At 32.8% G+C, this 15,022-nt stretch overlaps 1 protein-coding gene across 3 annotated transcripts; it reads left to right on the top strand.

The window, feature by feature from the left end:
* Positions 1-4,461: 4,461 nt before the first annotated feature.
* LOC127709880 (noggin-2-like) lies at positions 4,462-14,705 on the top strand. 3 transcript variants are annotated; one of them, XM_052215561.1, is made up of 3 exons: positions 4,462-4,682; positions 9,693-9,891; positions 13,699-14,705. In XM_052215561.1, exon 3 carries the CDS (start codon positions 13,717-13,719, stop codon positions 14,506-14,508), a length of 792 nt encoding a protein of 263 aa, XP_052071521.1. In that variant the 5' UTR covers positions 4,462-4,682; positions 9,693-9,891; positions 13,699-13,716; the 3' UTR covers positions 14,509-14,705. The 3 variants fall into 3 exon arrangements, with proteins under 3 accessions (XP_052071521.1, XP_052071520.1, XP_052071522.1); XM_052215560.1 differs by having other exon boundaries at positions 4,463-4,682; positions 9,693-9,943; XM_052215562.1 differs by lacking the exons at positions 4,462-4,682; positions 9,693-9,891 and adding an exon at positions 10,675-10,743.
* The last annotated feature ends 317 nt before the right edge of the window (positions 14,706-15,022 follow it).

Here is a 15,022-nt window from a genome sequence, read left to right as displayed (position 1 = left end):
TTTAATCACCGAGGTATTTTCAAATGTTATTTGAACTTATAGGAATATATCTGTACATTGATGGAAAATATGAATTTTGAAGAAACAAGAGTAATAGCGATGCTCGACGAGATTTTCTCCAGTTTTCTGGAGTGTACAAATAAATTATATGTTTTCCAACAATTTTATATACTGTTTTTATTTCTGAAATTAAACCTTGGTGTTTTAAAGTTTCTTTTTTTTAGTTTCTTTGATTTTGTTTAGAAATCGACACAGCTTAAAAGCAGACCAAAATGAACTATGACGTAAATAGTAATTTTCACATTACCATTCGCTCAAGATAGAAACCATGCAACTTTATTTATATCAAAATAAGATGTATTATGACTGCAAATAAGACAACTTTCCACCAGACACCAAATGATATACAAGTTAACAACTATAAGTCATCGTATGGCATTCAACAATAAGCAAAACCCATACCGCATAGCAAGCTATAAAAAGGCCCCGACATGAGAAATGTAAAACGATTCGAACTATAGAAACTTGAAGGCCTGATAAGGCCTGATTTATGTACAAAACAATAAATGAAAAACAAATATGATATACAGTAACAAAGAACAGCCACTGAATCACAGGCTCTTGACTTGGAACAGACACATACATAATGTGGCGGGTTTAAAGATGAATGCGGGTGTAACAGCACAATAAGAATAAACTATAAAAGTCCGTTGAAAAAGGCTTGACTCATCAGAACGACACAAAAACCAACTAATAAAAGAACATAAGACACACAGTACAGATATAAGAGTACTTGCAGTTATTGAAAGCTAGCGCTTTGTTTCAAAAAAAATTACAATCTAACAATTTTTTGTTAAGATAAAACTTTTTACACATGATAAAGTTTAATAACTGTAGGTGTAAGTGATGATAACTGCTTTAATTGACTCGACAGTCACCCGGAACATTGTGGTAGACCGTTCCAGAAAGAATTATTGCTGACGTATTTGTGTTCTGTGGGATGGAATTTGGTATGATAATGAGTGGTTGAATAAATCTGTCTGGTTTTTTGGGGAAGGCAATTAGATGATGGTTAAACGTAAACAGTAATTTGACATAACCGTTCGCTCGCAGCAGAAGCAGGATATCAGGAGACTATATACGTCTAGTATACGTATATCGCTTCGTCCTGTATTAGTATAGTAGAAAAGTCGATTGCAGGATAACTATGTTTATCCTGCAGTCGACCTTTCTACTATACTAATACAGGTGTACAGATAACACGTATATACTAGACGTATATAGTCTCCTGGTATCTTGCTTCTGTTGCGAGCGAACGGTTATGTCAAATTACTGTTTACGTCACAATTTGGGGTCCTCATTACGGTCCGCGTTTAAGTCATGTCGATTTCTTTCAAAAACAAATTCAACGATTGGGATGGAATAAAAATCTACAAAATTAATTGCAGGATAAAGACAATAACTGTTTAGTGTCTTCAAATATCAGCTGTATTTGTACTCGGCTCGAAACAGGAGTAATAGCTCGCTGAAGCTCGCATTACACATGTTTCTTAGCCTCGTACAAATACAGCTGATATTTAAAGACACTAAACAGTTATTGTCTATATATTTGTCTACATCTCTTTATGACAAACCTAGCAGTCAGTGTTAATCAAATACTATGTGCTTTTTCTATTTTGTTGATGTCCCAGTAAACTAGCCTAAATTATTCCAAAATGAACAGGCATGTTCTAGCGATGGCTTAACTAAAAGTGGACTGATGTTAAGGTTCTACGTAGCAAACTAAGTGTGCTGCTTGCTTTGTTGCATATATGTTGTTTATGTGGCTTGGTCAATTTAGGTCGGATTGGATCCCCTATGTATTTTGCCTTGTTCGAGAGTATGGTCATGTTAGGTTTAGTTAGGTCATGTAAGGTGTAGTTAGGTCATGTAAGTAGTAGATAAGTGTCATTGGGTTTTAATTTCGACTGCCTAATGGTAAACACATTACACTTGTCGTGATGAAAGACCATTTTTTCAGGTGTTTTCCAAAGGACCTAGTGTGTTAAGATAGTTTTGCAATCATTTTTAGATTTAACAACTTTGCAATCATTTTTATATTTAACAACCAAATATATATTGTATCTGCTTCAAAAAGGCGTATTGTGGAATTTAAGCCAACTGGTACAAGAACAGAACCTTGAGGCACTCCAGATTTTACGGTTACATATCCTGAGAAAAATAGGTCTATAATTTTCTGTATTGTATTTAGACCCTTTCTGTTAAATGGGGGAGACATTTGCAGTTCGGCAATCCATGGTCCTCCGCCAGTGTCTAATGATCTATTGTATATGAGGCATATGGTTTGTGATATCTCATGATCTAGCTCTTTGAGAAGACGAGGCTTCAGCTCATCTGGTTCACTTTCTTTTGAACGACTTAGAATAGTTTAAAGTTTGGTGATACCTTAGATAATCATTGTTAAGTCTTGCATGGTAGATAAGGTATTTTATTTTCCTGTAATGACTGTTTTCAAATTCAGTCATGGTGGTGGTGTTTGATTCTGGGAACACTGATTGAAATTGCCTATTGAGAGCATCTGTCTGTTTCGTGTCTGTTAAGAGTGTTCCATTCTGTTTAAGTGATATTATTCCACAATAACCCAGTAATTACGGACATGTGAAAACTCTTACGTTGATGTAATGTCTTACAAGATTATAACAAGTATGAAAATTTTTTAAACTCAAATTTAAGCTGAAGGTATCTTCATGGTTCATCCTGGTGTCATAGAATCACAGAAAAAAAATGTTTGAAAACCTGAAAAAATAATAATAATGATGATGGTGGATGGCTGCTTAACGTCCAGCGGCAAATTAATATGCATATTCAGGACGACTGAAATAAATGTCCAGTAATACTAGTGTGGTCCATATATAAATAGAATCCTTAGGTAGTATATAACCATACTTTTGGTTTGTTTGAGCATTTGAACATTTGTTTGTTGCAGGTGGTTGCATTTTTATTTCTCTGACCAACCTATGTGCTTAACATTTACACAACTTCTCCTCGGGAAAAATATATACGGTTTACCTAGTTTTTTTTTTAAATACGTCAAATCCTCTGTATCATAAAAAATGAATATTAGAGACTTAAATAATAATAAAATATAGATGTGTTAATTTTTTAAAATAGCTATCTCAAACCCCATTGACAGAAGTGTGGAGATTGAGTGCTGGTTGTGGGTATAAGTCTTAAATGATACGTACAATTAGATATTGCTCAATTCCCTGCAATACTTGGAAACCGAAGCCCCTTACTAAATATGGCCGAAAAGAGATATTAAAAAAAAAACGAAATCATGTGCAGGATTTCTTTTCAAAACTTCTATCCAATTTGTGTTTTTGACCCTTAAACCGTCACTGAATATTTTCTATTATATCATAACTTTTATGCAAATATTGCATGATGTTTAATGTTCAGATAACGAAGATTAACAAAATACGAACTTATTTTCCCCGCCCGACATTCATTATACAACTTGTGCATTTCGTACAACCTTGCAAAGTAAGGATTTAAATGAAAAAGAAATCTTATACTTCATTACACATTTTGCCATATTGAAATAAAACATACATGTAAATTTGAATGAAATATTGCATCCATTCAAAGTTTGTTTTTTTAAAATGTTACATGTCTGGTTAAAAATATAAGGTTACTTTTAAATCGAAAGAAAAGTAAACAAATAAATTAGAAAAATGCATGTTAACACACAAAGTGCATTTTATTTCTTTTTTTTTTTAGAAAAAGAATGCTTGATATAAATACGTTTACACATAAGAATTTGTAAAGGGGCCACGAGGGTAATATTCGGTGACGTTTTATGCGTAGAAAATGAAAACAGATAAAACATATTAACTTATTTTCTCCATCCGCCATTCATCATAAAATGTTCGCTATTCTTGGAACTCTGCAAAGTGTAAGGATTTAAAAGAAAAAAAAAAATATTAAACTTCACGACACGTCTTTCAAGTGGAAATAACACTTTATGTAAATTTAGATGAAAAATTGCCTTATTTCAAAGTTTGTTTAAAAATGTTAGGTCTGGTTAAATATGCAAGGTAACATCTTAATTGGAAAAAAGAAAACAAATGCGGTAGAGATTTGCACACCAAGTCCATATTTCATTTTTTTTTTGGTAAAAGAATGCTTGATTTTAATTCGTTAAAACATAGTATTTGTAACAAGGCCGTGAGGTTTTTATGAAATATATTTCAGATCTTTAATGTACTTTTAGTACAGTGTTCTTGATAAACCTTAATATGCATGAACCACTTGCCATTGTACGATAAGCATTCGTTGTTTAATAACTTTATAAGATACACAGGAAATAAAATTCCTTTGCAATATTTTGGTCACATCAACTTATCCCATACCTTTACTAACTTCATTATCACAATTACTATTCTTTTGTTGCATAAAATGTACAAGGTCTGCCATAAGTAGTCGAACAAAAGGAAGTTTATCCTTATTTGTAATGAGTGCAGTTAGTCAGGAAATGATATACGGACGAGATAAACAAAAACACAAGTGGATTAAATGCACAAAGAAATTACAATGCAAGTGGGATATGACCATACCCAATTTGAACTGAAGGCTGCACCAAACTAATATTTGATTTGACTAGAAAGCAGAACAAAAATAAGGTATGAAATATATTTAAATGACATTGAAAAATCATTTTTTATACACAATTAACATAATACTATTAAATAAAAATAAAGAGGTATTAAAAAATATCCAGAAAAACACACTGATAAAGCTTCTTCTTTAAAATTGGTTATTCTTCTATATGAAATCAGTATCTGATAATGAATTTAGAAACACGCAGATAGGAAAAGCAATGTCTTACATTCAACACAGAAAAACGTTTGTACCAATTCAGTATTTATAGATTATAGAATAAATTACAATAGCTGTATTTGGCAAAACTTTTTGGGAATTTTGGGTCCTCAATGCTTTTCAACTTCGTACTTATTTGGCCTTTTTTGATTCGAGTGTCACCAATTTTGCTGCACCACTGGTATATATCTGTCTTTCGGTAGCTGAAGTCTGGGGTCTATTACTTTGTATCGTCGTCTTCTTGGAGGACGAGCTCATCTTGCTGCATACTGGATAATTGTACATTCTGTTACTGCTTGTTTTTTTTTTAGCAGTTCGATGATCTCGTAGGTGTGGGGTGGCATGTTGGACTCGCTGCTTTATCTTGTTGTACCGGTCTTCTAGGTGGTTGGTGGCGCGGGGTCATTCGGTCCAGTAGTAGTTCCATAAAAAGTGCTATCCTTCAATCAAAAACTCTGTCACGTAGTTGGTAACTGTTGTGGTATCAGGTTCATTGTCAGCTTCGCCAATGTATTTCAGATTGAAGCAATAAAATACTAGCTTGGGTACAGAATACTGTTTACATTGTGTCAATTATAAAGCTTGGTTACAAAAGCTGCATTTATGTGTTAGAATTTGTTGTATGAATAAATGAAAGAAATTTTAAATGGCACTTATTTTATTTTCAAGTTTAATTATTTTACGTTTTATAATTTTTTTCAGAATTTTACCAACAATTTAAAAATTGTGTTGATATTTTGTCAAAATAATGAACATTTCTATATTTTTTATTAAAAATATTTGTCAAATTCAATGCATTTGCCTGGCAAATTTACAAGATATTTCCACAAAATTGTACATATTTTGTTATACATATTTCCCATAATTTACTAGTAGAATTCAGTATGCTTTCTATAATTTTACAGGTAAAAATTGGCTAACAATTCAGAAATAAACTATATAATTGTTAAAACAAGAAAAAACAACATAATATGTTCTTGTAAATCTGCAATTTAAAGTTGGCAAACCAGGATGATACGTTGTCCTTATAAAATACGACATCGGGGATAATATTTCTATTTCTGTTTTTTTTTAACTGTCTTGTTTTTCTTTGTTTTCTATTTGCTATTTTTAATATCAATAGCCCGGATCAAAAAACATAAAATATCAGCATAAAACGTTAAAATAGAATAAGCATGAGAAGTCATGTTATGAAATACATAGCACTAGGTTATGATTCCAACACATTTCTCCCAATAGAGCAGCCCTGCAGTGATTTTCTCTTTTCGAATTAAGTATATGAAATTTTTGAATAACTAATTTGGTGATGTATATAGGAGAACTCGAAAGGAAACAGCAGAAATCAAGAAAATGTCATTTCAAGTGGATTAAAAAAAATGGATATAGTTCATGATTGTATCATTGTCATTTCATTCTAACTGAAATCATTGTTAATCAAAGATATCAGTTTTGTTTAATACATTTATTTTATTTTGTTTTTTTAGGCAAAAAAAAAAGATTATAAATAAGATGTGGTATGAGTGCCAATGAGACAACTCTCCATCCAAGTCACAATGTATAAAAAGTAAACAATTATAGGCCTGAGTACGGCCTTCAACGCGGAGCCTTGGCTCACACCGAACAACAAGCTATAAAGGGCCCCAAAATGACTAGTGTAAAACAATTCAAACAGGAAAACCAACGGTCTAATCTATATAAAAAAAAAATAGAAACGAGAAACACTTATGAACCACAACAACAAACGACAACCACTGAACAACAGGCTCCTGACTTAGTTAGGACAGGTGCATACAAATGCAGCGGGTTAAAACGTTTTAACAGGTACCAACCTTCATGCTTGTTTCCTGCCTTCCGACCGGTATTGTCTCCTCCGATCCATTTTTTTTTGTGCACTGGCGGAAATTTGTAGAAAAGATGTCTGAATCCGTCAGAAAATAAAGAAAAGGCGCATCTCGAACATTTGATTTAACTCTGACATGTTTATTTTCAACTGTTACAGTTCTTCTTGTCATTCCTTTTATACCAGTTACATGTAGATATATGAAATATATTATTAAAAGAGAAAATAACTATTATAATTATTCAACCTAAATTGACATCTTCCAGGTTTCTTTGCAATATTGAAACACATTTGAAGTTTTGAGCGAAATGTCCATCAATGAGTCAGACAATTACCAAATAATTCTCTAGCATAATGTTCAGTAATTCTCAATTAGTATTGGTTTTGGGTATCCTCTGTTCTGAAATGTACCTGTATCTCAGTTAAATACAATTTGATAAAATATAGAATAAATTTCCTACCTACCTACCTCTTTTTTCAACTTGGAGACAGGAAACAAGCGTATATTCTTTTTTATTTTGCCTAATGAATGATTACTATGCTCAGCAATGGGCGCCATAATTGGCTGACAAAAAAAAATTCTTGTATCTTGATTGACTTTTGACAAGAGACGTGTTTAAGTTGAAATACTTGTAAAAACTGCACTTATTTAAACATGAATGAGAGAGAAATTCGTCCTTAGTTATCATGATGTTTCTTTCATATGAAGGAACGAAAATTTAAGATAAATAATTATTTAAGATTTGCTCCATTGGGAGAAATGGGGTGAAATCGTAACCCTCTCGGGTAGGTACATTCAGGATTCTAGTTCGTCAAAATATTCTCCCCTTTACGCCACCTAATTTTTTTCAATCGTCAAAATGGAACCCATTGTAGGGATGACTGGCTGTCAATTAAGCTCTTGAAAAATGTATTTACTATAACTATAAAGGATCATTAAATGTACTTTTAGGCCTTTTGTCAACTAAAAAAACCTATTTTCTGATTGGTTGTCAGGGGGAATTTTCAACATGTAGCCTAAATATATACAAGTTTTAGCTTTCTAAAAAGCTTTGGAGTGCTTCGCTGTATTATTCTTTAAGTAAGATGTGATTGTTTAAGAATGAAACGGGTGTTATTTATCTCCTTTGTACACATACTCATAAGTGTGGTATTTTAAACCCGTCGTAGTCATTTTTGACACAAACTTGTTATTAGATGCCTCCTAAATATTCAAGATCATTTTCAAAACAATTCTTATGCACAATTCAGTGGTACCATGTGGATTTGAAGTAGCTGTTTTATATATCACTTGGTTTAATAACATGGAATACATGTATTCTGACAAAATTCTTGAAGTAATTTGTATGTTTAGTGTTGGTGTATATGCATATATAGTCAGATGAGCACTCAGAAACTTGTGCATCTTAGTCCCTCCTTTTATTTATAAACATGAATTTGACGCGACATTATAAAGCCAGGTAAACCAGTAAAGACAAACTTATTCATTGGTTGGGTAACGGATATCGGATCTTGGAACACTCCTACTGTAATTTTGTCCGTATTCAATACCTTCTCATGTCCGGGGCATGCTCCAAATTCGTTTTCTCATTCTAGCCAATAGAAACTTTCCCAAATCATTAGACAACTAATGAGAACCGATGTCTGTTACGTAATAATTTCTCTGCGCTCCATACTATAATTTGAGTGTAAACACGTATATAAGATGCTAAAAATTCTTAATTATGTACCAAGATAAAACTTTTAAAGGCCCTTTAAAACCTTTTACCTTTTAACTGGATATCAGCCTGAGTAGCAAACACAGCGTTATGTTATCGTATCTAGAGTCGAACATGTACCTTAGAAAGACGTTTGGCGTATTAAATTTTAAACCTAGTACCTTTTGTTAGCTATTATTCGTGTGTTTCTTTGTCCTATATGTTCTCCCATTTATTTGTATTGTAGTCATGTCATGTAATGTTGTCATTTTAATGTTATATTTAACATTGCCATAAAAGCGGGAGGTTTGGCATGCCACAAAACCAGGTTCAACCCACCATTTTTTTCTTAAAATGTCCTGTACCAAGTCAGGAAAATGGCCATTGTTACATTATAGTTCGTTTCTGTGTGTGTTACATTTTAATGTTGTGTCGTTGTTCTCCTCTTATATTTGATGCGTTTCCCTCAGTTTTAGTTTGTAACCCGGATTTGTTTTTATCTCTATCGATTTATGAGTTTCGAACAGCGGTATACTACTGTTGCCTTTATTTATTGAACCAAATCAGTATCTAAGATTTAATACTAAAACACATCTGTACAAAATCAGTATCGCACATTTAACACAGAAACGCATTTTACAATTCAGTATCTTGCAATTAACACAGAAAAACTAAATCAGATCAGTATCTTACATTTAACATATATAAACACAAGTGAAACATTTCAGTATCTTACATTTCACATATGTACCAAACTAATATCTTAAATTTACCACAGAAAGACAAGTGTATCAAACCAGTATCTTACATTAATCACAGAAGCACGTATGTCATAGAAATTAATTGATTAAAATCACCATATAAACTTATTGAATTAAAAATAAAAATACTTTAATAATTTAATTTTTTCTTTCTTGTTTAATAAAAAAGAATAACTTTTCAATTTCGAAATCTTTTGGAAATTGTTGATTTACTTCTTGATCTGTTATTTACGAATGTCAGGTTTTGTTGCACTGAAGAACATTATGTAGCTATTTATTCTCTTTTTGCCTGCATGTTGCATATTGCATATTTCTTTTTTGAATGTCACTTAAAGTACAATCTTTTGATGTGAAGAGTTCGAAATATCAATTATCAAGGATATACCTTTTTTGTCGAAAGTATTTGAACAAGAAGAACAACAATTTAAACCATATCAAATTTGCATGCATTCCATTCTTTTCCATTACAATCAATCTGCAATTAAGTAGTTAGAAAATTGATTATTTTATACTAAGGTGACTTGTGTTGCTGTCTTCAATTGCTCAGAAGAACAGATCAACAGATAAGATACGGCTAATCAATAGAACAAAAGCGCGTGATAATCAGTTACGCTATGAAGTAGTACTTGGCAGTGATATATCAACCACCAGCCGCAAACTCTTCACAGTTCGATAGGTTGACGCAAGCCAGTGTTAAATAGCTGGTAAATTAAAGGTACAATATTTCTAAAGTTATGTAATTGTTTCGGAACATCTCAACTGAACAGGTAAGGACAAAATACTTTTTTTCGAAATTACAATACATGGACATCATCTTAAATTTTAAAACACAAGGACAATTTATGTTGACACTGGGATGATTTGTTTCATACTTCTCTCTTTAATAAAAGTTTATAAAAATACAATTTTTTTCTCTTTTTGTATTTAATATATTTATATCTGGCTTACTAGCATTTTGCTTTAATTGTCCTTCCTAGTTTGTTTTGAGAAAAGAGTTGCTAATTAATAGTTGAAAGGGACTAAAAAGTTTTAAGTAATAGCGCATACAAACATAGAATTTTGGTAAAACTGTATATGTATTAGATCTGAGTTGTCGAGATAGTCATCCTTGAATAACGTAGCATACCATTTGGGCACTAAAGGAATGCATAATAACATAAAAAAAAAGTTTACTGTCACGTTAACGTAAATGTAAACTAATCTACACTACTTGACATTAATAATAAGAAGGCAACTTGTATATTACTATACAGATTTAATAACATATTCATAATTTTTTCAGAAAAAAAAATAATATAAAAAATGGTACGGTAATTTAACACTGGCACCGTATTTAAAAAAAAAAACGTCAAAAAGTTTACAACGGATGCGTTAGTTGTCATGGTTTCTGTAATATACAAGTTAAAAAATGAACAACCAACAATGACAACACAATTGTTTTCTCAATAAAGCTATCCATCATAAACGTAACCATTATTTTTCAGATGTGAATCACTATATTTTCAATTCTCAATAACGTACAGCACCACCTTCTTTTCATATACTTGCTGAATTACCTTGCAGAAATGTACGTTTTTTTTTTTCATTTAGTAAAGATATGCAAATTATCAGCAAATAAGCTGTAGTCGTATACAATCTAAATGCTGTGTAGAAGTTGAAAGAACATAACTTAACGTCCCCCCCCCAAACAAACAAAAAAAAAACACCCAGAAAATGGCGACCTTTAAGGCATTTGTCAAGGGTTGCTGTTAACAGGAATTGAAACGTTGAGATCACATTTTTCGAAAGGAAGAGGGAACTGTTTAATAGAAAACTTTATAAGAAATAATCAGTTTTAATTTGAAAATAATTAAATCTATGTCGTGGTTGCGATATAATAATACAGAGAAAGGATATTCTAAGGAGTATATGTTAGATAAAAAGCATAAAAGCACTTGTACCTTCGACCTCTTATTTATCTGAAGAGCCTTTTATTTATCTGATGTAGAAAAATTATCTTCATTATGTAACATTGCACACTAAATCAACTTGACTTGTTATATTCTATTATAGCTGGAGTGATAAATGTCTGATATTAAGTACATTAATCTATGGTAAAAGCTTTGTTATTTCTATTTCAATATCAAGTCGTGCATCCCTAATCTTTTAGTTTTAGTATCTAGGTATTATACATATCCGTTGCATGCTACCGTTGTAATATAATTTCTTGATATTTTCGCGCGTAAAATTATCGATTTGTGTAAGAACGCGTATATATCTCCCTCGTGCAAAGCTCTGATTCCCTGTCCGGCTTTGGCTATACTTGTTTTTGTCATTTTTGGATTATTGGAAAAGCTCTTCATCTTTTAAATAAGCTTTGGATTTTCAAATATTTTGGACTCAGAGCATCACTGAAGAGACATTTATTGTCGAAATGCGCATCTGGTGCAAAAAATTTGTACCGTTAAATGTTTTTATACCCATAGAAAAGTGGATATCGTTATCAAATCAGTCTTTAAAATCACAGGATTTTTATTCATATTTTAAGTGTTTTGTATAACTTGTACCGAACCTATGTCTTTATATGCATTTTTCTAAAGTAACGAAGTCTAAAAGTTCTTACAAATTCATTACATAAACAACACTTCGAAAACGGTTCTTGATCTGGAAAGTGCATATTTAAAATCTTAAGTCGGACGAATTATTCATTTACAGTGTAAAGACTGCAAAGGACAATGGGTCTTTGGATACATGCAGAAATTTTCTCTGACACAAGCCACTTACAAACATATAGTTGTTCCATGGGTAATTTCACATGCCGAGAAACTCTCCTTGCAAGAGGCATTTGCAATTAACGCACTACTCTGACCGGGCGTGTCTGCGTATTTATACATCCAGAACTGCAAAACTTCCGCCCCATTATATCATAGGTATTACAACTGGATGGGAGAATTCCAGGTGATAATAATTCTATAAACCTGTTAACCTTTGAGATTCAGACATTGTTGCTTCATATGCTTCTTTCTTTTTTTTATTTTGATCAAATTCCGATTGAAGATTTTCGTTCTCAATTTAACGCAATTAGTTCAGTATCTTCTACATGATTTTATATTATAGTCATCATAATTAAACTCATCGGTATACAAAAGGAGAAGACCACAATGATTGTGTGTTGTTTGCTCAACTTCCAGTGGCAAATTTTTATGAATGTCCAGACAATAGAGAACCAATAAATACAATAGGCAGATCCTGCAAAAAAAAATGAAAACAACACGTTATTAATTTCATGAGCCCGAAGTGCTATTCGGGATTAACCTTCATCAGGAACGCTCAAAGCCGAATATTTGAAAGCCGAGGATGTATAAGAACCGAAACAGTTGCAGAGCTATATGACCAAAAAGTACCTAAATAGCCAAATTCATCTAAGGTCAACTTTGCCTGAGGGAGTTGAAACCTTAGTTTCTTTATAATTTCATAATTTATAAACGGACAATTTTAGAAAGGTTTGATATAAATCATGTCAGTACCAAAGTACTGACTACTACTGAGCTGATGATACCCTTGAAGACTGATAGTCCACCAGCAGAGGTATCGACCCAGTGCTGCTTAAAATGTTAGGGTTCAACCGGATGAAGGGCACGACCTCTAGACAATGAGGGTTTGTTGAATAGGAACAATAATTTAGCCTTGTCGCATAATAACCCCTTGCTTATTGCATGGGTTCTTTAACGTACATGGCACTCTCTTTACACGAGGCATCGAATTTAACATCATCTCCATTCCTACTATACGGGGGTGCGTATTTATACATCCCACACACCCAGACAGACGCTCCACTCTATATAGAGTTTTATTGGCAGAACAGAAAAGGTCCAAGGGATGACCACAGTTCTATATACCCCGGTTAAAATTTGAAGGTTGAAAACCATAACAATTTGGAAACATTCAAATATTTGTTTCTCTATATCTCGTTTCAAAAGATGAGCCCCCAAGGCTTGACTTGGGCATATAAATATGGCATGGGATTTCTTCCGTCTGGCAGTAAAACCCTCTTGCTGAAGAGGGCGTCTATTTGGTCGGAATAGGGACTTTAAATCCGATGCCTTGTGTGAAGAGAGCGCCACGCTCTCTGCACGTTGAAAAACTCTTGCAACAATACTTTGAAGGGTTATTAGGTGGCGTCTACCTACTCTCTAATCTATTGAATTAATTGTTGTTTGTTCCTCGTGGATATGCATGAACTATTTGCCGTATGTCGAATTCTCCATACGGAGAGTTATCTTCTATGCTAGACAGATTTTCAGTCAAACCAACAAACTAACGTCTCATTATTCAATAATTTCAATAATTATTGTTTATAAAAAGGCTTCGATAGTCAAAATTTCTGTTGTCGGCGGACTCGAAACATGCTTGAAGAGCCTACACAAGTTAGAGCGACATTCAAAATAATATATAAATCTGTACAACAAAACCTATGGAAATAGCTTGTATCACTTAGGATAGGAGTAGCTATATTTTCTTAACATACTTATTTACTTTTCAGTTAACAAAATATGTAATAATGAAGACGATGTTGGACCTGAAAGTTATAATTCCTGTATTAATGTTGTCGGACATTGTACTGTCATTTCAAACATTCAAATATGGAGACCTCATTGGTACGGATTTCTTTTCTAATAAAATTCCCCGAGAGGATCGAAGACATCGACGTAAGAATAAACTGAATAATGCGATAAATGAAGAGATTCCAGGGTTTATGAGATATGCTCCAAAACAGCAAGATTTGAAATTAAAGCGTTTAATAAAGAAACTTGGTGATGATTACAATGATAAATGGATGTCAATAGAACGCCCGATTGATGCTGATCAAAGTGAAGTGTCAATCTCAGATACAGAAATCATTGATGAGAAACTAATGAAAGACGTTGAAACACTCAATATGACCTTAACAGACAGTGACAATGCTATTGCCAATATTTCTGATCACACCTTAGATTTATTCAAACGATGGCTTCTGCTTCACGGAACGTGCAATATTCATTTTGTATGGACCGACATTGGAAGCATGTTTTGGCCGCGTTGGATACGTAAAGGCATCTGTTCAACAGAAGTGTCATGCTCTTGGCCTCCTGGTATGTCTTGTCTTCCTACAGAGGGCGATGTCATACGCATTCTCCGCTGGAATTGTCGGAGGGGAAAGAGAAAAAATCGAAAAGGACGACGAAACAAACAAAAATACAGTAACGCCGTAAAAGATTTAAGGAAAAGAAGACGTGACCGATATGGAGGAATGAGATGTAAATGGCTTAAAATTCCATATGCTGTCAACAGTAAATGTGTCTGTTCTTGTTAAAGAGCGCCACAAATGTATCATCTAACAATTAAAGGGTTCCAATGGTTTTCTTCTACTCACCAAACTAATATACCATTTACACATTTCATCCCAGAACATATATGTACATTTTTCATTTCAGGTGTATATTACATTTGAATACGTTTTCCCCTTTATGTAAATAAAAAAAATCAAGATAAATCACTTTAGAAAACTTGTGTTAAATGTGTATGCTTATTATTTTTTTTATGTGTAACTAATTCAGTAATTTACAAGACAGAATTTGAAACGACCAAAGGGAGGTAAATACTGATAAAAAAACCAAACTTTTCGTTTTCTTGAAGTTGTAGGCAGAATCACAATAAAAAGTTCACGCATGGTATGTCGGTGAAACTGTACAAAAGAAAGCAAACTCATTCATGGTGGATAGACATTATTCGAAAGCAAATCTGCACAGAAGCTAAATGGGGCGATGTCCGAATACTTTGTGCATTTTATCTATATAAGTATGAAAAAATTACCCGTTTCTTAATTG

Source organism: Mytilus californianus, unplaced genomic scaffold (assembly GCF_021869535.1).
Source record: "Mytilus californianus isolate M0D057914Y unplaced genomic scaffold, xbMytCali1.0.p SCAF_7, whole genome shotgun sequence".
NCBI lineage: Eukaryota > Metazoa > Mollusca > Bivalvia > Mytilida > Mytilidae > Mytilus > Mytilus californianus.
The sequence above is the reverse complement of the archived record's forward strand: the minus strand, read 5'-3'. Positions and strand labels throughout refer to the sequence as shown.